Here is a 27,568-nt window from a genome sequence, read left to right on the forward strand (position 1 = left end):
CATGATATGAAAGAGTCATACTCTAAGACACCAAACATACTAAAAGAAGAACAAACCATCTTTGATTTCAGCAACAAATTTAAATGCAGTAATAAAGTGACTGTAACTGTGCATATATCTTTATGTTACGGTATATGCTATGCTTTACATAGGGTTCTACATAGTATAATTTTGCTTTGGGTTCCTTGCATGTCTGTTTTGTTTTTGTTTTTTGTCTTTTTTGATTTGTTTTTTCTTTATTTTCTGAGTTTAAGGTTAAGTATAATCCACAGTTGGAATCAAGCAAAGGACATCTCTATCAGACTATCTATCCATCACAACACCTCATGCACCTTCATCAAAACATTTCACCTCCCTGCTTTAGGGATGTCCGTCCAAAACTTCCCAGTCTTCCCAGTCCCAGTCTTTTTAGTGAGCTGCTGTGCAGACATTTTCTTCATTTGGAACTGTCCCAAAGCCAGCATTTGTATTACTTTACTTTACTACTTCCCTTTGATAAGATAGATATGGTTGTACTTCAACACCAGTGTTGAGACTAATACATCACAAAGTAATAATTACAGTAACTCTGCTACTTTTGGTAAACATTTCTACACTAAGGCTGAATCCAAATGTCCGTATTCAAATTGACAATCAAACTGGTGATTTGATTGTCAGCTTTTCCTGTCTACATATGTCTACAGGATATCATTGGGCAAAACTCTGAAACCCAGACTCTGTTGGCCAGGCCAGCCCCTTGCGTGGTAGCTCACTTCCATCAGTGTGTGTGAGTGTTACACAAAGATGTATTTCTCTTCCTGAGCCTCAGCCAATCTCCAGTCCCCATGCCGACCATGCAGTTCCTGGTGAGATAGCAACCATGTTGTAATATAATTTTCCACTTTCAAAATGTGATCCATTACATTAAAGGTAATCACGTTACTGAGACACATTAAACGCACAGGTTATACCGCTTCATATTTAATCAAATGTCTTGCTGATGTTCAAGGAGGGCTTACATATGGGAAAAATAGGCAACTAACTTCCCTAGAGTCCAAAAGTCAAGTGGCCCAGAGAACTCTGTTCTTACCATGGCTGTGTGTTTATGTTAATTTAACAGAAAATTAGTTTGGAACTGTGCACCATTAAAATACAACTGGCTTTACAACCAACTTAAGATGGGCCCTGCTGTATCACCTGATGTTCAGATCCTATCTTAAAAGTCCCTATGTGTTAATCTTGTGTAGAGTAGAATAGACATAGACTGACATTTCAATAAATTTATCACATGGCCAACCTTAGGCAACACAGAGGACACATGCACATTGCGCAGACAGGGGGCTTAATAGGGCCAAAAAGCTCGCTAGCAAGTCAGTCTGGGCAGACTCAACAGACAGATACCAATAGAATCCACAACTCTTGATAAAGAGTGGAGATGCTGATAAAGTAATGCTGTCAGAACAGAAACACTACTATACTGTCAGCACCCAGCCTTAGTCACCCAGTCAGTTAAAATTTTTAACATCAGTTAATTAACTAACTGATCCAAACTTAAAAGTTAAGACAAATCCAGTCCTGAGTATCACAGAGTCTGCAGGTTTACCGGCTGTAGCACCTTCACATTATGACAGGTTGTGATAGTTTGTTCTGCTTTGAGGTAATGTACTGTATTAGTATGAGAGTTGGGCAGCAAGCTGTGCAAACAGAGTCGGCAGGATGTGCTGGGATTGATCTGAGGCTAAAGGTGGGGAAGCGGTGCCAACAGGTCTGGACCCCACAGAGTGGAACCGGTCAAATTTGTCATTATTTGAGATTAAACTAAGCAAAGGTTAATGGAGTTTGTGACTTTGGAAATGTAACTTTATTGTTGTTCTGTTGTAGCTGCATTCTGCTTGTATTGTTGCTGTTTTTAACCATGACTAGTTTACTTTTACATTCACCTTTCCCAGTGTTATAATCTCATTTGATGCATGTAAATTTGTTGGCAGGCTGAGTTAGTTTGCTACTTTGCATCTGCAAGTATTATGTGTGAGTTTAGCGCAGTACTTAAACCAAATAAATAATAGCAATGCCATTTTTCAAATGAGAGCTGTTTCTGGCTCAAGAGAACTTAGAGACAATGTATACGGTATATGCCCAGGTGTAACTAGCCCTAACCTGCAACTTTATTATTTGGGTTTTCTCCCAGCACTCTTGTGCAGTGCTTTTAGCAGCAGCAGAGAGATGTTTCATTGAAAAAGCTCCTATAAACCTACCAGTAGACATGCAACATTAGCTGTTGAACACAGTGGGGCATTCAGAAGCTGAGAGTTAGCCATATAACAAACAAACAAAACACTTTGTGGTACCACAAAAAGAACATGTGATAAAACATTTTTGATCCCATTTGAATTGTGGCATGAATGACACATATGATGCTTGCCACTGTCACTTACACATCTGTTGGGCATGCAATTTTTCTAATTACTGTTTACACATACACGGAATTTGTCTTGGCATAAGATGCAAATACACAATAGAAATGTAGAATTAGAATTGGAAAGTTCAATATTTACAACAAGAAAAACAAAGTTTAAATATTACAAAAAATATTAACAAGTATGTACAGTGACATGACTGGATCAAAAATATGGTAATGCAACGCATAAACAGACTGTAGTATATATGTTAATATAACGTGTAATGAAACATCAGACTGTGATGGAGGAGGTGAGGATGAACTCCGTGATGGAGGTGTAGAAGTGCACCATCATTGTTTTTGGCAGATTGAATTTCTTCAGCTGCTGCAGAAAGTATATCCTTTGTTGGGCCTTTTTTATGAGGGAGCTCATGTTTGGCTCTCACTTGAGGTCCTGGGTGATGGTGGTTCCCAAGAAGAGGAAGGACTCCACAGTGTTGATGGCAGAGTCACAAACGAGGATGGGAATGGATCCACTGTCTTAACCATATTCAGTTCCAGGCTGTTTAGTTGCACCATGTCACCAGGTGGTCAATCCCACCGTACAGCAGTTTTACCACTACGAGTTTCATTTACTAACTGTGACTTTCTTGAATTACAAAAATTATCTTTAAAATTGATGTCCATTAAGTACCATACACATTTTTACTGAAATTATGTCACATGGTGGTCTACTGGAAGCAAAAAGACTTCACCTTTCCATATCAGGTGGGGCAGTCACTGAGTATTTCAACATTCCATCCTGCTTAGGAAAATAAAACCTTACTGACTACACTTTCATTCTCCTTTATCCGAAGTTTCAATTCAGCATTTTTTTGTCAATCTCAGGCATGAATATTGCATACAGCTCAAATGAAGGCCTCAGCCAATAAAGCAACTATTACCAGAAGGCCAAGAAATAAGTTGTGCCTACTGTGTTTAATGTGTTGGTGTAAGGAGGTGTGGTTTAGGTTTCATGTTATGAGTTCTGCTTAGGTGGTCTTGGGTGTTAGTCTGGCCGTGGGCTGAGCAGGCAGCTAAAGGAGCTTAACTGGGAGAGAGCTGCGATCCTGCTGCCTCACCGAACACCAAATCAAACCAGATGGGCTCATTTCGAGACAATTAGCAGTGTGCTGTGAATGGAGTGCCATTGACTAACCTGGCATTCTTAGTATTAGAGCTATTAAAGCTTCGGCTACTAAATTCAGGTTCTGATGCATGTCTGATCCCAGATGCATGCGAAAATTTGTAAAGCTGGTCCCGAGAACTGAAACAGAGGGGGCATGATGAATTGCTATGGGAAAGCTGACAATTATCTGTTCTGTGCTGTATGACTGAATCATAGCTCAGATGTGGCAGGGAGTTGAAAAATTCACACATTCGGAGCAGATGTGAAAACTTTCAGCTTTACCCTTGAACAGGAAAACAAAAAAACGAATGCAGCAGGGCTGCTCCTAACTTGCTCCGGGCTTTTCTCATGCGACGCTCTCACTGCAGAGACAAGTGTCCTGTTACTGAAAGGGGGGATCGAGTGCTACACAGGAATGTTGCTCTTGACTCCCTCCTTTTCATCCCCCTTCTTACTCTCCTCTAATCGTTCCCTCCATCACTTACTTGGCCTTTGCCTGACTCCCTGTGTGATGGTCCACTTCACTTTGCTCATAAACAATGCCCCCAGCCCCTTCCACACCTTCATATTTCTGCCTTTCTACAAGCTCCAGCCTCATACTGCCTTCCTACCTCCAAGTCATATCAGACCTTTTAACAGTAATTAGTTGAGGGACTGCAGCACAGCAAGATATTTCCCTAATTTATCCCTATCTCTGGGAGAAGGAGAAAGGTAAGGTAAAGCTGTGCTGGTTGGAGCCTGCTGAGATAATGACAGGCTCATCATACACATCCAAACAAAGCCAAGGCTTTGTGGAAAAAAGCCTTTTTGTTGTCTTTATTGTCTGCAACCAACATCACAAGAGAACTATGTGAAAAGGAACAAAAAGGAATAAAACCAGCTGCCATACACCTCCATTGTCTGAGTACATACTGAGGGTGTATGCTGTTCAGATCAATGCAATTACAACTATAAAAACACTGTTGTTCTTTGGGGATGTTGTTGCTGCACCCAAACACTGGACTTTACCTCTGAGCAGGGGTGTTCTCTCACTGCAGAGGGAGTCATGTTTGGCACAATGGTGTGTCCCAAGGGGTATCAGCCACCAATGACGGCTCAGCATCATTTGAAAGCCTCTCAATGAAAACTCCTACCTCTAATTGTCCCTGCAATGCTTATCAAGGCTGCCAATCCCAACTAGAGCGGAAAGACAGAGCAATTTTCCCATTACAGAGGGAGCAGAAAATGGAGGAGAGATGAGGGAGCCTGGTGTCTCCAGAGAGCAGTACAGATGGCTTCATCTCTAAGTTCAAAAACACAGACAGGAGGGATGGGGGCAAGAGATGCGGCACATGCACTCTCACAGGCACTTGTAATGTCCTTGTGCACAGATACACATGGTCACACGCACAGGCAGAGACACGACTCATGTACTCTGACAACATGCAATCAATTAGCTTTTAACCTCCTTTCTGCAGCCACTTTCCTTCAAGGCCACAGTTGCACAGAGCACGACTATGGAGGATTCATTTCAATGAGCACTGAGATCATAGCTGTTTTAAGCTTGCTGACCCCTGCCACAGTGGTTAGATAAGACCACTTCATCGCTGTCAGTCCCATGCTTTGATCTCCCACATCCAGAGCAGAGGCTCCACAGATATTCATGTGTTTAGATTTCCTCTCCCAATATGGAGATTTACATTAAACTCAAAGGAAGAGCTAAATTTCCTCTTCAGTCTGCGGGCATTGGAGCACAAGAATGTAGCACCACTGTGCTCAGATGGTTATGACAACAAATGGCGTCCTGATAACATCACACAGACCGGGATTCAACCTGAGCTTTACCCGCCACCCCAGCAGTGAGAGATTAATCTGTTTACCTGCTCTCTTGAAGGAATGTTTATTCAGACGCATGCAACTGTGTATACAGTTCACCATAGCAGCCCAGGTTAAAAATGATACAGTGAGTGTTCTGTGTGTGTGTGTGTGTGTGCGTGCGTGCACGCGCAGACGTTTGGAGGAGCTCTCCCTTTATTATCAATGCAGACATCTTTAAGTGTCTGCCGTCTGGCTCCACTAGGCTTATCAGTTCCTCATTGGCTTACGTAATTACAGAAAACGCACACAAGTGTGTAGCCACGCATACACTCAAGGCCATGCTTGTGTGCACACATAGCCTCCACACACATGCAAAAAAAAACATTTGGCAGCCCACTCCAAAACAGATCAACTTAACCTCCTTGAGACAGCAGAGTGACTGCACAGACTACTACAGTGCAAGTCTAGCAGATCTAACAGCTAGCTGTATGCTTGTTTTATTACAAAAATCTATTATTGCATTCACTTACCAGCCCAGAAATGGTGTTCTCTTTCAGCACCCTCCTATTTCTAAGGTCATGACCAGCAGCATAAGCAAACAGAGCAAAAGATGGGGCCAGAGATTGGTGGAGGCTGTTGGCCTAATCTCTTATCTAGCAGCACCTTTGGTAACCTCCACTGCAGATATAAAGTTCACAGTTCAACAGCAGACACAGTGAAAAACACACTGAATTGACAAACCTCAAACTGTCAGGCCAGTTTTGTTATTGATGTGCCCCTTCGCACATCCAAGAGTTGAACAAACCAATATGGGGCCACCTTTTCTACCAGGCCTTCCTCGGTTTGTCCATCTGCTTGCCTTCCCCTCAGCTTTCACCACACAGGCACACATTCATGGCCTCCTATTGTATTGGCTGTGCAGGTGTATGGGTGCTGATAAGGAACATAGGTGCCCCACAGTTCATCGAGGTGAGGCCGCATTGGGCGAGCTCTGCCCTCGGCCCTCCGCTGGCATTTCCAACCGAGGAAGGTTTCACTGAATAGGGCAGAAGCGTTGTTGCTTATCAAGCTGGGAACTGAGGACCAGGCACCCAACAAAGCCACGGGGACTTGAACTTCTACCCTGCATCCTAGCATCTCACCCAATGTTGTTGGGCAGCACGGCTCTTCTTGAGTCAGGAAAACCACAGATCACTGCACTCAGGGTGAGACTGAACACACCCCTCCCCCCTCTGAATCAGCACTGCACACCTCTCACCCTGTTCTGCAATGATATCTCTGTCTGAAATGCCAAGTCTTGTGCACATACACAGACACACACGCACGCACACACACACACACACACACAGATTCAAACCACACACTGACATTTCTGCTGCACCTCTTCTGATCAGCATACTCCCCTGGTTGCACTTGGCTCTTCAAAATTGTATAGATGGTTGAGTGGTTGTAGGTGGAGTTTTAAGTTAGCCTTGCATCAAAGAAAGGGGTTGCACTTGTCAACAAAATGGTATTTTTAAGTGAGGTTTATTTTATAAAGGGCAAAACACCTGCACTCCAGTTTTTATCAGTGTGGATAAGTGGTCCACTTCTGTCTTATATAAACTATGTGCTGATTGTAGATAGAGTGAAATGAACAACAAATGTTCTAAATGTGCATTCAACTGAAAGCAAACTTTAAAGGTGGTATAACTGCATGCAATGTCAATGAAAAGACCTGAGTGGGAGCAAAGGCTAACACGTCACATTACAGCCAACAGAATGCTTTTTTGAACAGCTGTTTGTGTCAAAAAAAACAACAACAACAAAAAACAAAAACCATTAACACTAAATGTATAGGTAGTATGTTGGGTGGTGGAGGGAGCCTCAGCTGAAGATAATGGCCAGACATTGTATAATAAAGTGGTAGCCAAACTGGTGCGAGTAAAGCATATTCACATGGTGGCAGTTTTCCCTCTAACGTCACGTTCGGGGTGGGAAGCAGAAATGCAGAAAGTCGTAATTTCATGCTGCTGTGTTTTCAGGTTGCAAGAAATGGAAATAGGGAATCTGTCAAACTTTCACTTTGCCACTTCCTGATTGATCAGCAACTCGAAAAGGCAACGTGATTCCTGCTTGGCAACCATCATACATAACTAACTAGTACTAACTTTTCCATCTATTCAAGTAATACCATTAAGTTATGAAATTCACTGTATACTTTAAAGCTGCTTGGGTTAAGCCGTCACATGTGCTTGTTGTCTGAGAATCATTGAGTCAGTTAGGCATTCAGGTTGATGGAAAGCTCTGAAATATGTAATCAAGGTTCCTTCTATGTGTAGCAGAAGGTAATGTTATTTTAAATTATATATCTTTGTTTTATATCGTTATGTTTCTTTCTGTTGATATAGCTCCTAAGTGTGTTCACAATGATTCTGCCCGTGTTTAAGTTCCTTATGCATGCATCTCATATATCATTTTGCCTGATTACATTTTGCTGATGCTTCAGCTAGTTTTGCTCAGGGGTTGTTTGCAGCCCCATGCTGACTCTAAACCCAACGTGGCAGTCTGAACCCCACCTGCTCCCCCCAGTTCATAGGCCTCAATTAGGGAACAAGGCAGGGATGTTGTGAGTTAACTTTAATGGGCAATAAGGGGATAGTGGCTTTAGAACCTGGCCCTCTGGTAGAGAGCTGTCTGGGTTGGAGAACTCACGTGGCAGGGCATTCTAGACAAAACAACCTACTAGTCTAGAAAACCTGTTTAGAGAAGGTTTATGTCAGTGTGGTTACTACATTTGCTGGAGGCTATTTGCTGTATTAGTAGGGGTAGCTAGTGGCCTGGCTGTGGGAATGGCAATGTCAGTCTTTCTGTCCTTCACTGAAATGTCAGCTATTGCGTGGATGGTCAATAAATTTGATAATAAGATCATAATTTTAATTTGACCTGATGACTTTGTCTTAAGAACTGCTAATAACATTCCAATTAATGCTAACCGCTGCTGACCGAACTAAGTTAGTGAACATAGTAAACATTACACATACTAAACCTGCTAAACATATCCCATTTGGGAACATGTTAGCATGCTGTATCAATGCACTGCTGTGCCTATGAGTACAGCCTGACAGAGCTGGTGACATGGCTGTACCCTTTAATCTTGATGAACTTCTTGAAGCTGAAGCCAAGTTGGTTGAACTTTGTCTAATAATAGATAATATTAATATTATATTAATACATCCTATTTGTTTTTCATCTGAAAAAAAATGGCTTCAGAAAATACTCAAAGTATTGACTTTAAGAGACATAAAGTGGTAACAAGAACAGCAAATATGTCCTTCAACAGTTTGTGCATGTTTCTTTTACCAAGACAGTGAACCCTCCAGCTGCTTATGTTGTCAGTGATGAGAAGTTCAGCCTCTCACACCCGTAAAGGCTCAACCCAGATCCACAGATGGGGCATTTTTTTGGCTCCTACAGCTTGCTTGCATTGACTTCCTCCAAGATAAAAATAGTCTGACATAAGGGGAATGATATATGATCTCAGTCATTCATCTAAATTGGACAAATGAGGCCCACACATTCGAGCTGTGAAAGACCCCCCCGCACACACATCCCCGATAGGGCTGCATGAATAGGCCAATGTGTTGGAGGGTGTGTGTGGAAATACATGTACTCACACATTTAGTATGTATTTTCATGTGTGAGGATCTATTTATTTTAATGTGCAAAAATCTGTCTGTCTGAATGAGTGCCAGTGCATATGTGTAGGTGTATGAATATAACAATTACCACTGCTTTCACGACCTTCCATAGCGTTCTTCTCAGAATGTGTGTGCGGCTGTCTTTATGCGCAGCTCTTTGTGTGTGAGAGTGAGAGAGTGAGAGGCAGCATTGTTGCATCTGCTCCTCATTAAAGGGCGCTAATGAACGCACGTGTGTTCCACCTGGTTCGGTGGAGTGGGGGGTTGATGAGGGCCTGGCCTTTCCCAGCTCTCCCATCATAAAAACTGTCTCAAGACAAACAGGGGAGCTCGTTCCCCAGACACTCATCTGACAACAGTTTGGCGGTTCCTCCTCTAATGATGAAGGTGATGCTCAGCATTGGCCCTGCTGGGCAGGACTCTGTCTGTACCAGGAATAAATAAAATTCCCATTACAAAGGAGGACATGAGTTCGAGTTCAGGATGTGGGCTTCTGTTGGAATCTGTTGGAATATTGATCTGTTCTCCATTCAGTCAGCAACATGAACCTTTGCTATACCTTATTGGATGAACACAACAAGGAGGTGAATGGGATATAGTCTGCTGTTTTCACACGCTCACACTGTTAACAGGTTTCTTAAGGATTCTTAGTCTGGGAGAAAATTAGTTTTAGCTGTTGTATTTTTTATGTACATTTTTTTTCGTTAACTCTAAATCTACCCTTTAAACTAAGAAAACAAGTTTAGTTTAGTTTAGTTTTCTTTTACACAACAAGTGCCTTTATGCATGAACTAAACTAAACCAGATGAACTAAAAAACATAAATATTTTACAGACAGTTTTGGGCTGCTATAAGGTGAATCTTTGGCCAAGTTGAGGTATAAAAGTTATTTTCCTGTGGTTAGGGAACATCAATGGAGATGATTGACTGTTGTTAGGAAACAGGAAACAACCAGCAGTCTCATGTGTCAAAGTCATACTTTTTCTGGACCCCTACAACCTTCCTATGAAGTTCTTAACCCCATAACACAGCTGTTATGGGGGTTTGTTTTGGTGAGAGATGGAAACCCAAAATGCTACCCAAATATCTCTGATAGGTCCAAGGTGGTGATGTATAAGATGTATTCTGTATTTGTCCTGATTAAATCAGTCTGGTTCCTGTCCTTTCTTCCTGAAGAACAATCAATGTCTGGCATTTAATTTCTTCTTTTTTTTTTCTTGATCATTCACGACTTTCTGTTCGGTTTCTCTGTTGTATCAAGTTGGCACACTGAGATGGACATGTGTTTTCTCTGTGAGGGATGCTGTATACGAGAATAATTAACTTTACAGCAACACAGCAATACAATTCAAAATATCACCATACAGTGATTATGGTGAACATTTCTGTAGTCCCAGATGATCATCTTTGCCACACATTAACCTTGGAGGGAATTATGTGTATTTTCGTGTGTGTGTGGGTGGTTGCAGATAAGCTCGCATACTACTGGACCCATCAGCCTAATATTTTTTATGCTTATTAAGAATGTAGGTTCCCATCTTGTCTCAAGTATGTATGTTCAAGGATAACTGTGTCACTGTCTTCTTATTATCATTCACTACAGGGAAAGCTGGAAACCTAGAAACTGACATTTTCCATCTTTTGTTTTAGAACCTGCATATTGTGTCCCCATCATTCCATAACTCTCATGCAAACATACTGTACACATAGCTCACCCTGCACTCCCTGTTCCATATGTGTCCAGATGCAATGGCTAGAGATCGGCAGTCAACTGAGTGCACTCCTCTAGTTCCACCTGTTTTCCACCACATTATACTGAAAAAGAACTTTATTTATAAAGCATTTTTTGCACAAAGTGTCATACAAGTAAAATCAATAAGACAAAATGAGAAAGCGATAAACCTGCAACGATAAACTGAACATTATAAATCAGAAGGAACAGTAATAAAGTTAACACATAATAAAATGACTATCAGAAAGACGATAGTAATCAATCAAAGAATAAAACAAAGCAGAGACAAGTTTGTAAAAGTTTCTGGAGTGAAATGCTGAATGTCACTGAGGAAGTCTGGAACTGGTGCCCTGCTGAGGAGGCCCACTCTATTAAGCACTTGTTTCCAATGTAAACGGAGCATTTGCAGGGTTTCTTTTCTACTTAACGCTTACGCTGGTCTGCTTTATTATATCAATAATTATTTGTTTTTTCTCAAAACAGATGACATTGCAAACTATAGCCATTTTTCACAAGATAAACCCTTGACAAAACTGTTCAATATCATTCTTGTAAAATTAAAGCAGAGCAGAAAGCAAATCTACAAAAATCATGCTTGACAGTCTGGATACTGAGTTGATGTGTTTCTTCTGTCAGCAGAACCCCTCTGGGAAAAGGGGTCTAAACTGGTGCTTCAATCACTTTTCTGTTTGTGAGTCTTTGCAGTGAGAAGCCCTCCCTCAGGTTTCTCCCACTGCCTGTTTAAGCTGGTATTAATACAACATCTCTGTGTGCTCTCCTGCCTAACACAGGGCACTGCTAGGAACATCATCATCACAGTCACAAAGAGGTGAGGTGCAAACCTTTTTAGGGGGCCACTACAAAAGATAGACACATATATACTATATAAGTATATAGGTCAGGGGTTAAGCTAGGCCCCTTACTCCCAGTAAAAGGAAATCTTAATGCTTTTGGACAATGTTATGCTTCCTCTTCAATATAGTTTTGCTTGTTGTGCTCAAAGCAGCAAAGATAAATTTGAAAAGCTCAACAACACATTTTGTTGTGAGTAGTTTTTTGTAGAAACTGTTTTTATCAAACTGAACCCTCCAACTTTCTGGACTACCTTCTGGACTACCTCATACTTGCACACACTTGCACATGCATATTTATGCTGCTATACGCTAAAACTGGCTTCTTTATTTAAACGTTTAGCTTATTTAAATGTTTAGTTTTATATTCTTTTTAAACTCTATTTTTATTTAGCTTATATTTCTATTTTATTCAACTTTTTACATTGTATTTTTATATTTTTATGTTCGTACCATAAACATGTGAATGTGAGCTGGTATGACAATAAAGTTCCTTGAATCCTTGAAACGGTCTCTCTGCACAGAAGGAAGTGTGCATCCACTCATGGCAACAGGCAAGCAAACTAAGCTAGCTTACAGCTCAACCAGGGCCGTTAGTTTTCAAGCTCCTCTACTGTGGAACCATCTTCGGATTTGGTCCGGTCTACGTCGTACGACTAAGCCGTTGTTACATCTAAGAGGAGACTTAAAACTTTCCTTTTCGATAAAGCTTATAGTTACAGCTGGCCGGCCAGCCCCTAGTTATGCTGCTAGACTTAGACTGCCAGCGGATCTCCCATAATGCACTGAACTCTTTCTTCCTCTCCCTCTCCTTCTGTACACATTTGTGTCCCATTAACACATATTAACATTTTTTCCCTGAAGTCCTTATGCTTTCTCGTCTCACAGTTGTTAAGGTTTTGGTTTCAGAGGACTCAAAAATTAGACAACAGACTCAGGAAAATGGCTAATAAAGTTTTTAGTGGAGATCTTCAGTAAATATTACCAAACACACAATGGAAATAGTTCGCAAAAATGGGAAATGAAACGAGCAGATAACCAGTAAGCAGGTGAGTGCAAAAGGCTTAAGGAGATGTCCAGAGCGAAGGATCTGAAACACAAAGGCAAACTCCAAAGCTGGGGCATAACAGGTCCAATCCGGAGACAGGAGCAGACAGGAGCATGGAGGTGAACCTGAGCAAGGAGAACAAAATTAGTCTTCTCAAAGCAAGCCACAACAAAATTCAAAAAGTGAAACTGACAAGATACAAGGGTGGAGATGGAGAGCCAGTCTTATATCCGCAGGCAGTGTTGAGTGATTGGAGACAGATGAGGAACAGGTATGCAGGCAGGCAGGCAACAGAAAAACCAACCAGACGAATCATAAAACAATAAACAAACAGAATAGAACACGGAACAAAAAGACAAGAACACCTCAAGACAGTAATCCTAACACCAATACTTTCTGGAATTATTGCTGTTGCTACACATCTCTGTTTGTGTGCTCCTTCTCTCACCCACCATTCCCCTCTCTCTCTCTCTCTCTCTCTCTCTCTCTCTCTTTCTGTCTCAACCCAACCCATCAAGGCAGATGGCCGCCCACCTAGAGTCGGGGTCTGCTCCGAGGTTTCTCCGAGGTTTCTGCAGTTTTTCCTCACCACTGTCGCCAAGTGCTAGCTCATGGGGAAATGTTGGGTTCTCTGTATTACAATTTAATCAAAGGGTTTTGCTAACAATTTTTTAGAAATGGCATATCATTTTAGATTTGATTTGTATCTTTCCTTCTGTTTCTGGCAATTATTGGTTGCCATTCACATATAGGGTGGAAACCAATTAGGATCAGTTAGACCTTTGAAACTTGCTTCAGTTGTGTAATCCATTAGAGTAGACATCAAGTATGCATTCATTTTTGTCTTGATTGATTTGAAAGGTCTTCACTGCATTATCATACAATGATTGTGTAATAAGTTTTAAGAGCCCCCTAATTGATTTTCACACCAAACAGAAATAAATGGATTAGTTGATGTATAGAACAATTGAAAAAACTGCATTCGACTTTCATAAACATAATCATAGAATTAAATGAGCAGTGCATAGGATTTAAATTTTAGGGGCAGAAATGGAATATAATTTTGATAATTATATTTGCACTAGTGTTTAATCACCTGAAAGTAAGAGTTATCATATTTTCATTACCTTAGAATGACTATTTTATATCTACAGAGGTACAGAGGTCCTCTTTCACAGAGAACATAAACCAAACACTGGCTCTAGAGTGAGACAAGGGGTGTTCTGGTGGTTGCAGTCTACTAGATGATGGTTGAATCTACACTAGATGCCAATAAATCCTACAAACTGTAATTGAAAGGCTAGAACAGTTAAATATAAGTCTTAAAATGTTCAACTTATCAATATTTTTATATTTTAAAATGATAAAAAGAAAAACTATGTTTACTGTAAAAGGGGTTGTTAATAGTCATGAATCTGAACATTTTTTACCTCTTTTTTCAGCACTAACTCCACTCTCATCACTTTTATTTCTAGCAGCAGCAGTGAACAAGGTCAGATAAACCAATGGAGCATAAAATGCATTCAGAAAGCCAGAAAGTTAACCTGCAGCTGGTGGAGACCAAACCAGAGCTGACACAAAAAGAGTAACCAGTTGAGTTAATCTACAATGATTGCTAATGTTGCTCTGTGTGAATGTGTAATAAGGAACTGTTTGTCAAGGCAACTTTATAAGTCACCAAAATTCAAATAATGCAGCTTTTAAGGGAATTTTTAACAGCCATAAATGGTTTCTGTGGAACTATATTGCTTGAAGCTACAGTATAGTCTTATGTAAATCAAACATGAATATGCAAAATTGTGTTTTTAGATCAGGACGTGTTCAGGACTAGTGTTCAGACATCAGCACTTTTGTGGCCTAGACTGAATCATAAGGAGGATGGTTTATTTACTTAAAGATATTACTACTATTACCATCAGTCCAACTGATAATAATAGAATATACTCATCCATACATGCATGGAGTTTGATCTTAATGGATGATTATTATCTTTTTCAAAGACTAACAGTGTAGCACTGATAAATTTTTGAATAACTCCATCATATGGATGACACTGACTGATTGCAATGAAAAACCACTATCAGCCTTATTATCATCCAGCCAATGCATCATTGTAGTTGGGACAGTAGAGGTGGAAGAGGCGATACATTTGTTGACTCACATTTATCTTTCTCTGTGTGTCTATCTCCAAACATGCTATTCCTCAACTGTGTCCGACTGTGACAGCCGTGGGTAATGACAGTGGAACGCTTGCTTGCTCCTCATTTACTCGGAGCTGGCAGTGTAACAGTTCGCTCAGAACTCTTAAGTGCTTGTTAATTTAATATGCAAATAAGTCTCTTGTCAATCTGAATGCATTTTAATGAAAAAGCTCCTGCTTCCACAGGGTGGGGGCCTCTGCAGGTTGACTGTGGCAGGAAGAGAAAAAAGGCCAGGGGCAGGTTGAACAGAGAGAACAGGAGAGGTGTGGCTGACAGATAGCAGTAAGAAACAAAGGTACAATGTAATATAGAGCCACAGAATGCAACCCCAGATGGCACATACTGAACATACACGGTGGCTTGTTGCAGCCTGAACGTGTGCAACGTGTGCATGGAGGTGATGCCGCTGTCACCTTTCCTTTAACCTCCTGTGATCTATGGTAGCCAGCATTCCCACCAGATAGAGCTTCAAAACAGAATCCAGGTTATGAAAGGGAACAAACACAAGTGTCAGCCTGCACAAACATGATAGAGTGAAACACACACACACACACAATCATCTACCCACATCCCTCTGTTAATGACAGACCTTAACTCAACCTTTGCCTACATATGGGTGGTGCAGTGTGCTGAAAGTAAGGTGAGCATGTTATTGGGGAGGTGGGGGGTGGATTGCAGACGGTGTTAAGTCAAGCAGGAACCCTCAATGTTGCTAATTTATTTACAGATTTAATTAGATGGATAGAGCCCTCACAGATATAAGAAAGAGAGGAGAGATGTTGCCAGCGTTACAGCACTTTAATTATGGTAGCAGGCTCCTGATCCCTGCGCTCCGCTGTCTGGGGAGCCAGTTAATTAAAATCCTCATTATTTTACTTTTAATTAGTTCCCCCCTCTTTTGTTTCCTTTCACCATATGGCCGTGTTCCGTGGTCAAATTAACGTAATTGAGCTAATTAAGCCGATCACTTTAATTATTCAAAGCGTTCCGATTGGCCAGAAGAACTTTTCTCCCTCTCCCCTCCCTGACATTCCTGTATGAGGCTCAGAGTTGTAAAGTCGCTCTCTTTGTCATTATGCTCCTCTACTGCCATGCTGAAGGCAGTGAGTTATAGCTGCAACATGCCTCGCATCCTACATGTTTCAGCAATGTCTCGTGTTTCACTCCCGTACAATGTGGGGAATGCAGTGCAATGTTGGAGACCTCAGCGAGTTCAAAGACGATTCAGAAATCACTGGAATATTTAACACACTGTGGATATGATAAATTGTTGGTAGTTGTTGAAGCTACTTCTCAGCTGTCATCTGGTGCCAAGGAACTGCAGCTACCACAGCTAGCCTTGGCAGACCAAGTCAGAAGGATATTCAGCAAAGCGAAATGCCATAGACATCATTCGACAAACTACCACGACATTTACATGCATGGACTTTGAAAATGGTGACAACCAGATGGCAGTTTTACAGCAAACATACTTGTGGAGCTCAGTGCCTTAGGGTGGACAGGACCTGTCTATCAGCATTCATTCACAGTATCACAGTATGAGGAAAACACTGGGAACTATGTACTTTACCTACCTGGTTTGTTTGGAATAAATAGAGCATGAGCATAGGAGCATACGCATCATAGATAAACAGACAAAAAGTCAACTTCATCAACTCAAATGTAAATAAAGACAAAATATAGTCATTTTCAAACGAACTGTGTGTTTGTAGTAATATGCTTTATACCAGTGGTTTCCAAAGTGGGGTCATTGGACCACAGTGGTCCTTGAGGGGGTTTCGGGAGTCCCCAGCAAACTGAAGAATAGTTTAGTTTTCAATTCCACCCTTAAGTAACACAATGAAAGATTATATAACTATTTTGGTAATGGGTTTCATACACTTTCTGTAATAAAACATGTAAAAGCAAAATTCTTATCAAATGGGGGACCCTACGACAAAATCTTATCAAGTGAGGGTCCGTGGTCTAATTTGTGTCGGTTTAAGGCTACTTGATGTGGAAAAGTTTGGTAACCACTGCTTTATAAAAACATGTGTTTGACAAAGTGGTGAACCTTGGCACATCCTGGTTTGTGAACATCTGAGCCTTTTGGGGATGTCTGTTTCATACCCGGTCATGATACTATCACCTGTCACCAGTGGACCTGTTTACCCGTGGAATGTGGAACTGGTGATCCCTGAGTAATGAACAACTCTCTCAGTCTTTTGTTGCTCAGGTCCCAACTTGTTTGAAACATACACACCATCCCAACTTTTTTGAAATCATGTATGCAGAACTATACATGGTGACTTGTACTTGTGTTCCACTGAGTGTTGGAGTCACCAAACACATTCGATTCACTGTACATTGCTGCCAAAATCTACCACAAACTCAGAGGATGTCACTGTTTGCCAAAGTCATTATTGTGGGAAATTGTGGGCTTCTAGCCTTCCCAAATACTTTCTTATGAGCACTAAGTTCATCTTATGCAACAAAAAGGTGATGAAAAAATGTGACAGAGGTTTTGGAAGAGCTAGAAACAGTGGCATTTTTCTCGACTGTGACGAGGCCAAGCAGCAAATACTTGCTTCTTCTGTATTTTGCGATGGTGATAAGAGTTCACGCATTAGAAATTGAGTTGAACTGAAAAACGCGATCTATGTTCAGGTAATTCCACATCATGTACAACTTGAGAATCTATCAATCTGTAATACAGTTTAATTTGATAACTTACATCCCATTACCAACAGCCTCTGTACTAAACTATTAAAAGCACTTCACAAGTAATCTCATGGACATGTAGTTTAAAAAATATCAGTCATGTGCATGTAGCATTCAAGATGGAGTCATATTGAAAGTGAAAATAAAGTTAGTTCAATTAGTCTACTTTGAACACACTGCTAACAACAGTGTTAACCAAAGTGGGAACTGAGCCCCTGCGTTCTCCTGCTGCTTAGACTTCAGTTCACATCTGGTGACATGAAGTAGACTGAATCATCACAGAGAACTGTAAGCTAATGCCAGCATATTGTCCTGTTCCAAAAACTCAGCCTGGCCTCTCCACACATAGAGAGGTCGTCCGAAAGAGCTTCTGGCTGGCAGATCAGTGGTTCAACATCAGACGGGAACTGGGCTAAAGGAAGACAGCCATCTTGGATCTATATCACAGGGACGTCTGGGCAAGAAGGAGGTTTTGTCGTTCCTCTTCCTCTTCATCATGAGAATGTAAAAATATCCTGGCATCATCTTGTGTCTTCACACAGTGTGAGGTGGAGGAGCTCAGGCAATTACACTCATCTGCATGTGTTAATATGATTAATTAGCAGGAATAAACACTTTCCTATGACACAGACTACATGGTGAGCCACACACCTGCAGAAGCTCTGATAAAAGACAACGCCTCATGGCAAAGAGCCTTTTCATGAGACCTGCTAATTGGCATCTGAAAACGTTCCGGCTAATTAGGAAAAGGCAGATGAGGCTTGATTAGTTTGAATGCAAAGTGTAACTTGTGGTGCGGTGGGACTCGGGAATGTGCCGAGGTTTTATTTCTTCACCATCATGATACAAAGATAATTGTAATTGTGATCATTTGCATACGTTAATGAATTTGTGTGACGCTACTTGATCAGACGTGGAATAAATAATTGATGCAGTATCAGCACCTACCATGACAAGTGGGACGTTTTGAAAAAGCTAAGCACATTAAGGTGCTAGTTTGATGGCTGCCATGCTCCCAGGCAAGGTGTGAAAGTAGAGCAGATTCTATCTTTTGCCTCCTGCATACTCCATCACTGCTATCACACTAAGATTAACTCCAAACCGCCGATGGTATGCTGAGACTTTAAGTTTTTAAATAGCATTTAAAAGGCGAACCGAGTTAGAGCAAATTAGATGCAGCTCAGGAAAATAATTTTCAGAAGCCTCGCAGAGAGTGGCAGAGAACAAAGAGCTGTGATGGGAAACAAACCAGGCTGTGTGGGAGCTTTAATTGGAACATGGTAAACAGTAAATACATCAGATTGTTTCGAATGCCCTGGATGTAGAGGGGGCCACTCCCCTTTAATTAGCCTGCTTTCAGATTAGGCTTTATTAGAGGCAGGCAAGCAGGCAGGCAGCCACCGAGCCAGTCAGCCACGGGATATGCCCCAAGTTCAGCCTCCCAGGAGCTCCAGCAGCACAGATACAGGGCTCATGTTTAATTGCTTCTGTAAATGGTCAGAGCTCAAGCCCCCTAATTCCATTCCTCTGGGTAATCAGGCATGTTTTCACCATACAGGGCTAAAGAGTGCGAGAGAGAGACAGTCACATCCTACCATACATTAACAATGGCACTCTAACGTGGTCAAGGGGCTTCAAAATGACCTCACCTCACCTCACTTTGTAAAATGTTACAGGAAAATCACTTTAATAGGATTTTTGTTTTGAGCTCACACATTAAACGGGCATCTGATGAAGAAATAAAATTCTACACAGGAAAAACACTGCATCACTGCATTAGTTCAGTACTTTGTGCAGGGGGTCTGAAAAATCACTTATCATAGGTGACAGCAACATCAGATTTTTGTTTTCCTTGCGTGTTCAGATTAACATATACAAGAGAGAGATCAAGAGTTCATTAAAAGCACTGACGCTCAGGGGAAATAATGCCACATGGCATAAGCAAAGCTTTGACAGTCATTTTACAGCAGTCCATCAAACATTCATTCAAGCATCTTTTGTTCCCTCTTCCAGCTGGCGCAGGCTTTCATCATCATTGTTTTCATCCAGCTTTCTTAGTCCCGACGGAGCCTTTTGCCAGTGCAGTCCACACAAACTGTAAAAGTCTTTGCATGATGTGCAGACCACTTCAACATCGAAGACAACATAAACGGGACTTTGTGCACGGCATATAGAGCCTCTGATACGATGATGGAAAGGATATCTTGGTGTGAAACTGCATCCTCTCCGAGGAAAGAGAGGTGGGGCAATAATGACAGTCCACAACTACGGCGACAGTAGCAGGAGAAGAATAGTGCGCCGAAAAGAAGTGAAACTCGGGAGGAAAGGGCAACACTCAGCATACCTACAGACAAGATGAGAGCGAGAGAGAGAGAGTGTTCAGGTCATCTTTATGGCCTTCTGCTTGTATGTACTCAGTTACTGTTTCTATTTCCTTCTTATTTAAGTATTCTCTTCATTTAAAATTTGAGTTAATTAGCAAATAGGTCCAGATGCACACTTATAACTTACAAATAAAATGAAATCTATCAGACATCACAAACCTGTTCGAGGGTGAATTAATTTAAAACAAAATACAATACAAAATTAAGGTATTTCTTAGACTGCAACAGATGCACTAGCTGTAACCAGCATTGTAACATCAGTAGCGAGATTTTTCCAGTTCATTTACCAAGTAGCATTTTGCTGCTTCAAGAATCTTGCTTTGGTTCAATTGTCATTTTTCAGATGTGTGCTATGTAAATGTAGCATTACCTCATTATATTTAAAAAAAAACAAAAACAAATTAAGGGATTCAAAATGAAGAAGAAATTGAGTAAATTTACATTTACATTCTACCGCTGTCATTTGTATATACATTATCTTTTCTGTCTTGAACACTGTTCAGCTATTCTTCATGGTGTATTTTGCAGACAGCACTGGCACATTGTAGTGTAAACACTGTTAATTGGTATCATTATGAAACTAGCACCTCTGATTTTTAGCACATTTTTTTATCCGCTGCTGCATCATTTTCTTCATATATATATCACATATCCTGCTGTGGCAGCCATTTTCCCCATCAACCTATTCTTAGTTTTATCATCAACCCCATTATTCACCTTCTGGTCTGTCAGCACAGAGCTGCTCTGAAGAGGAGGCAGGTGGCTGTTGAGCAAGGCAGCGCCAGGTCTGTCATGCTCACAGAAGATTGTACCATTGATGTAATGGAAGCGATCGCCAGGCATCAGTCTGTTTCTACAGGTGGCACAGCTGAAACACTGCAGAGGAGCAAAGCAAAACAAACGCTCAGAAACTGATCAAATTCAGGCCACTAAAACACATTCACATGTGCGTAAAACAAAATACTATAACAGAATTTTGACAGACAGAATGGAAAAAAACATGAAATAAAATATAAAACATTGCAGTACAATCTGTTGTAAAAATTTCTTAGAATGTGTCTCAATAAAGATCAATAGTGTATGGGTGTATGGATCTTGGAGGACACAGTTCCTCTCTCTCCTGATACTGAGGGGACACATCCTCCCGTCTCACTGTCTCTCCCCCACCAAATCCCAGATGTTTCTGTCAAACAAGCAGCAGGAGACAAGGAGTGCTGATGTGAGAGCTGGGGATTTACCTTGAGGTGGTAAACATTTCCCTGTGCCCTCATCACCATTTCGTTGGCTGGGATTGACTGGCCGCAGGCGCTGCATGCCCCGCTGTGCCCGAACAGTCTGCAAACACAAAAACACAGGTTGCTCATGCTGTAAGGCCCCCAAAACCCAAAATCAGCAGCTTTGTCCCCTCCTCCTCCTCCTCCTCCTCCTCCCTCTTTCCTCCTCCTCTGCCACCTTTTACTTCATCTCACCTGATGTAGTCACTCCGACACAGAATCATGCCCCCTTTGCTGTAGCAGGTGGTGCCAATGTCCCCCAGCTGGGCTTGGCAGCAAGAGCACTTGAGGCAGCGAGTGTGCCAGTAGCGTTCCATGGAGAAGAGCAGAAAGCGGTCGGCGATCTTCCCCCCGCATCCTGCACACGACCTGGGGGCCGGCGGTAAGCCTGGCGCTTGGCTGTTCACCATGCTGCCCTCACAGAAAGAGCACAAAGAATAGAGTTTTGACAACTGAGACAGGTGTAACAGCTAGACCCAACTATGTTCAACAGAAAACACTCACTCTGATTCCTGGCGAAATGTCTGAAATAATAATCTTAAAGGTCCGATTTTGGCATTAAAATGTTTATTTTAGCTTAAGTTGGAAGATATTCACTTTAATAATGTTAATTACAATAACAAGCAGGAGCTTTTGCATTTACAACTATACACACATCAGCTATTTCCACTTGGTCAGACAAACCTACACAGGGCATGACTGATTACATGGTCACTTTAAGAGCTGTAACAGGTTGACCTACACACCATAGGCTACTGATACAAGAAAAAACTGTAATATTTCCACTCATAGCTACTCTGTACAGACTAAGCCTTGTCTGTAGCTTTACAGCATGAGCACATCAAACGTAATCTTAATACTGATTTCACCTGTAAACCGCGGGAATGAATTACAGGCATTTTGTCAGCGGTGTATTTTGAAAGGAAAGGGGAAAAGTCACCAAATGGGACATTTGGGAAAGTGCCAGCAATGAGACTAAATGTAATACTTAAAGCATTAAAAAATTAGCTTCTCTTTTCCGCTTTTACTATTTTTAACTTTACATAGTGTCTAAATTATTTTACCTTAATTGACATGCTGCTTTCAGGATATGTTAGCTTAAAGGAAAGCTTTACCGGTATTTAGAAATGCGCGCGCGGATGGAAAAAAAGAAAGGAAAAAAAAAAAACAGGAAAAAGAGGAGACATGTTACCTTGTCGAACCAAAGGATTCCTCCCGCGGTGAAGTCCGAGAAGACAAAAATATATTTACATATATATTCACAAGCACTTAAAGTCGCTTAGAGTTGCAAAACCGCACTCAGAGTTGACATGTTCTGGTCTCCATCGCTTTTCCAGAAAAAGGCGAAGCGACACAACATTAAGCCCGGGACAGCACGGTGGTGATAATAGTTGAGCAAACTCTCCTCGACATCCAGCTCCGAAGACAGATAACTACATGTAATTGTGACGGAGTGACATGACGCAGCCTCCCTTCTTCTCCTCTCTGATAGCTGTCTGTCTGTCAACATGCGTTCATCTGTTACTAACGCTTTTAACAGCGACACTATTCATCAAATTGCGCAAGGGGCTATTTAAATTGCCAAGAGAAGACGCAGCCAAAATGAAGCTCGCAGCAGCCAATCGGAGAGCAGAGGGGCGTGTCCGCAGTCAAAATGATTTATGGGTTTATAGTGGCCTATTGATATGCACATTCACAACCCTTAAGATCCGAGTGTGTGTGTGCGCTACTGACCTGTCAAATAGCAATGACAACAAATTACTGGTACGGTACGTTTTATTTTGTTTTACATGTTTGTAGATCATACCTTTGAGACTTGGAAAAAGTGTAGGAAGAAATGTGTTCGAAAAGCATTTCCATAATTGCCCCAAATCTCTTTATTAATTATAAATATAAATTTTATAAATCAATTTGTTCACTTATCTTTATTATCTTATTTTGTTTATTGTATCTTATCTCAATTCCGTAAGATTTTAGAGGTTCATTTTTTTTCACTGATTTCATAACAGCACACCACACATTCTTAATAAAGGATGTAATTTATTGGTGTTGTGTGTGAGTGTGTGCATGCTCGTCTCAATATTTTATCCTTCTATTATATTTATTTATTTGGTGAAGTAAAATGAAGGCAAAGAAAACAATAAAGTCAATCCCACTTCCACACACTGGCCAGGTACAACACTCTTGATCTTTTTTCCCCTCCTCCCTCCTCCAGAAAAGTTAAAATAGAAATGCTGAAAATGATGGGATACAGATTCACTGTTCACTGTTGCTCGAGGACACTTGAGCAGGGCAGAATAGGTCTTAGTCAATACTTTATGGCACAGGTCAGTACTTCAACCTGCCACTTTCCTGTACTTCCAGTTGAGTTCCAGTAGAGGACAGCATCCTATAAGGTTGCGAGGAGCTGCCACCCAGGTTTATTGTCCGGATTGAATCAAATGAACATCCATCCATCCATTTTCTATACCTCTTATCCGTCAGGGTCACAGGGGGGTTGGAGCCTATCCCAGCTGATTACGGGCGAGAGGCGGGGTACACCCTGGACTGGTCGCCAGTCAATCGCAGGGCCAACACACAAAGACAGACATAGGCTGTCCAATTCTGTTTTGTCTTTAAATTAACTTTCTAAAATTGAATGTTATATGACCACTTAAGGACAACGATGATGATGCCTTTGCATAATCGCTTATCATTTAGGCAGGCTGGTCGCCAGTCAATCGCAGGGCCATTAATGTTAATGTTTGTACAATACATTTACTCCTGTTGCTTTAACAAAGTCATAACAAAGTCTGTGTACTTATAGTGTTTTCAAAAATTGTTCATTTGACCATTATAAAACTTCTAGTACTTTTCAATGATATCTGTTACAGTGTAAAAACAACAGTCACATGAGAAACAATGTGGAAATGGAACAAAAGGAAAGAAGCCAAATCAGCAGCTGCAGCAGCAAGAAAGCTGCTGGTGTGTGTGTGTGGCTGCAGGGGAGAACTCCAGACAGCACCATATCCACAGAGGAGACATGTTTGATGTATGTGTGAGGGTGTTGTTTTTGTTGTTGTTGTTGGTATTTTATTTTGTTTTTTATTTGTTTTGTTTTTGTTTTTCCAGGATCGCTGAGGCATGACCTGCTTCACCCTGCCTCTGTTTGGCTTACTCGCTCCTGAACCTAAACCAGCCAACAAATTACTAGCCAGTGTCATCCTTTGTCGTGATTTGCACTGTCAAAGCTGTGCTTGTGGAGTTTATTATGTAAATATATAAAAATTAAAATAAGTTTGTACCACTGTCTGTCATTTTTGGTGTTTTATTCAGCTACTGATTCTAAGAAGAGTCAGGTTTTTAAACTTATGCAGCTTGATATTGCTTGTTGCACTCAATGTGATGTTGACAGACTTACTGATTAATAAATAAGTAATCAATAAATCAATAATAAGTAATCAATAAATCATCAGTAAGTGATAACTGGTAATCAGAGTATAGGTTGCAAAGTGTTTGGACAGAGGGCTTGGTGCCATAATGTTGTCCAGTGTATATACTGAAATTTACTGACATTTATTTTAAAGCCTAAAGGTCATCTTCAGATTAACACCTGTGTAATACATCATCACATAACACCATTTACATTTTTACACAAGGACTTTTACTCGACTATAACCTTCTACTGCTGCACCATTGAGAGCATCTTACCTACTGCTATTTTAGACCGGAAATTGCTGCAGTGAATATTCACTGGTTCCCCACTCCACCAGCATCATCAGGGACGCATCTCATGACGACTACAGACTATTTGCGTTCCTCTCCTCTGGGAGACACTATAAGACCAGGACCGGTAGGCACAGAAGCAGCTTCTGAACTCTCCCCACCTTAGATACCTCCCCAAAGTTAATGACGTGCACATCCGCCTCATCTGTGCAAATGTTAGCATGGTAACACAAAAAATTAAGACAGGAACCATGATCCAGATTATACCTGCTAAACATCATCGTGTCAGCACTGCAATTGAGATGCTACAGGCTTTTGTAACACATTAGACCAGTTTTGCATAGCATCCAATTTCCTGGAATCTCTTTGGTCACTGGCACATCAGTAGTAAGTGATATCTGCAGTATAACAGATGATGTGAAGCAGGGGAGCAACAGGAGTGGACGAGCACTTGATGCCTGTAGTAGCAGCTGCAGCAGCAGGAGCAGTTGTACTATAAACAATGGTAGTAATAGTTTTAGGACTGGTGGTCCTTTGAATCAGTTCTGACGTCACAGTGTTTACTTGACTGTGAACTCTCAGTCTAAACAGGATCCCTTGTGTAAATATTGACTTAAGATCTATTAAAGATGCTAGAAATGACACTTGCTTACACGCAAATGAGGATGAGTCATGTCCCATGCATTTGTTTTCAGCACAACAAGCCAATAACAACTCAGATGGAGACAAGTGTTATTAACCCACGTTGTGTAGAAGAGGAACCACTTTGACACACTTCTTCAGAGTGTATTGTGGGGTGGGGATGGAGGGATTTCCTCTGCTGCGGTTGGTGTGGCCTCCCAGGCCAGCTTCCACTCTCTGAGCCCTAGTTGATTTCCGACATATTTCCTGTTCCTTTGTCAATGTTATGCTGAAAGTCACAGCTCTTTGTGAGGCTGGACAACACCTGTAACTTCCAGACTGGGTTCCCTGCCAATATATACCACTGGGGTGCATCACAGCCTCCCAGGCTGACAAGATAATCACATTTATGAAGCCCCTCACTGTGATGTAGAGAGATCCTTCCATCTGAGGCTTTGTTTTCTCCCCGTTGAGGGTAAGCACCTTAGTGCCATCCAAGTTTCATGGTATTAGTATAGAAATAAGTGAGGTCAAAGGTTTGTCATGGAGTTTGGAGTGATATGGTGCAGAAAAGAAAAGTCAGCAAGCTACTCATTTCACAGTGAAAAACTATGATTCTTTACACTAATGATAGCAATGTCTTTTTCCAGTTTGTTTAACTCCTTAACTAAAGTATATGGTATGAAATGATCAGGTATTGAAAGAGCTAGTTATTGAAACTCATTGAATAACTCCAAAAATTATAAACCATAGTCAAGAAGTCTGTCAGTGGGCTGTGGCAGGCCAACCTTAAGCCACAGTAACACCACAAAGTGATATTTGGCCGTCTTTTTGGAATAGGTGAGGCTGGAAGCTCGGTAATGTTATGACTACTTGCAGCACTAGTTGGTGAACTGCTGGTGAGCTAACATCATTGAATAAAAATGTAATGAAGTAGTCTAAGAAAATAAACACTGTACATATAAAGAAATGTTTAAAGGGATCCTTGTATCTGCTGACAATCACTTTACAGTGTTGAAGCTATCTATTAAATTCTTTTATACATTTCTTATAAATGCTCAGTTTGGGGATTGATGTAAAGCTTTGTTCTTTCTTTTTCATTTATGTAATGTATCTGTTCAGTCTGGGTGCTTTTGTTGGCGATGTGAACCATGAAGTTTGGTAACACTTTGTATGACAGACCTAATAACGTTCTAGAATGGACCTTATAAATAACTATATTTAGTAATGAAATCTCCCTTTAATTCCATTCAATTTCTAGAGTCCACTGTCCACAACAGGACTGAACTTGGAAAAATCTAAAATGTGGCTCTCAGTGAGGTCACAGGAAAATTACTGGAAAGAACGTAATTCAACATATAAAGCTTTTCAAATAATACATTTATATTTCTTTCTTCCTCCAGTAATTGATATAACTTTGACATATCAAGATAACTGACAAACCTTTCTAGGGAATTCGTCTGAGCACCACAGCATACTGTCAAACTATAAGGTTGTGCTGAGTCAATCGCTGAGCCTTAGTGAAAGTAGAGTTCATAGTGCCATGAAATTCACTAAAATGAGAGAATGACTCTGAAACAAATGAGCCGTCAAATGTTGTCATGGGACACCAGCTTTCGTGTACAACAACTCTACAAGAAGAATAATTTCCCTGAATTTACACCAACCGAACAGCCAGCAGGCAAACATCATCATCAAAGGTAATGCTGAGCAGTCAGAGTCAAATGGGAACCAGTGGCGCCATCAGTGACGATAGCAGATAGTAAGGAAGTCTCCATGGTGAGCTGGTATGCCATTTGTGTTTTTTGGTTCCTGTCTGTCATTCGAGTGGTGAAAAAAACTCAGCCTGGTGAGGCAGAAGATGCAGAAGAGGTTTCTAATAGAATTAATAAAATAGAGTTTAAGATAAAATGCCCCATACAAAAGTACCAGCATTTGATCCAGTCAGACCACCCATGATCAAAAGTATGGAACACAAAGGATGTGTAGATGACAATACTGACAAAGACTTTAACAGAAAGCAGACATAA

At 41.0% G+C, this 27,568-nt stretch overlaps 1 protein-coding gene across 1 annotated transcript; it reads right to left on the reverse strand.

Moving 5' to 3' along the window:
• Nucleotides 1-18,803: 18,803 nt before the first annotated feature.
• Nucleotides 18,804-22,791, reverse strand: si:dkey-90l8.3 (LIM domain transcription factor LMO4-B). The gene is made up of 5 exons (XM_046385641.1): nucleotides 22,405-22,791; nucleotides 21,408-21,623; nucleotides 21,177-21,273; nucleotides 20,656-20,814; nucleotides 18,804-19,898 (listed from the first exon to the last, which is right to left on the reverse strand). Exons 2-5 carry the CDS (start codon nucleotides 21,620-21,622, stop codon nucleotides 19,890-19,892), a joined length of 480 nt encoding a protein of 159 aa, XP_046241597.1. The 5' UTR covers nucleotide 21,623; nucleotides 22,405-22,791; the 3' UTR covers nucleotides 18,804-19,889.
• Nucleotides 22,792-27,568: the final 4,777 nt, after the last annotated feature.

The sequence above is a fragment of the Scatophagus argus genome, chromosome 4 (assembly GCF_020382885.2).
Source record: "Scatophagus argus isolate fScaArg1 chromosome 4, fScaArg1.pri, whole genome shotgun sequence".
NCBI classification, from domain to species: Eukaryota; Metazoa; Chordata; class Actinopteri; family Scatophagidae; genus Scatophagus; species Scatophagus argus.

What these genes read in the sequence shown, in the direction of transcription:
- si:dkey-90l8.3 (XM_046385641.1), bottom strand. Translation starts at nt 21,622, where the DNA reads ATGGTGAACAGCCAAGCGCCAGGCTTACCGCCGGCCCCCAGGTCGTGT. An exon ending in TGTCGGAGTGACTACATCAG is followed by an intron (nt 21,274 to 21,407) that starts GTGAGATGAAGT and finishes TTGTGTTTGCAG; the next exon opens with ACTGTTCGGGCACAGCGGGG. An exon ending in GAAATGTTTACCACCTCAAG is followed by an intron (nt 20,815 to 21,176) that starts GTAAATCCCCAG and finishes GCTCCTCTGCAG; the next exon opens with TGTTTCAGCTGTGCCACCTG.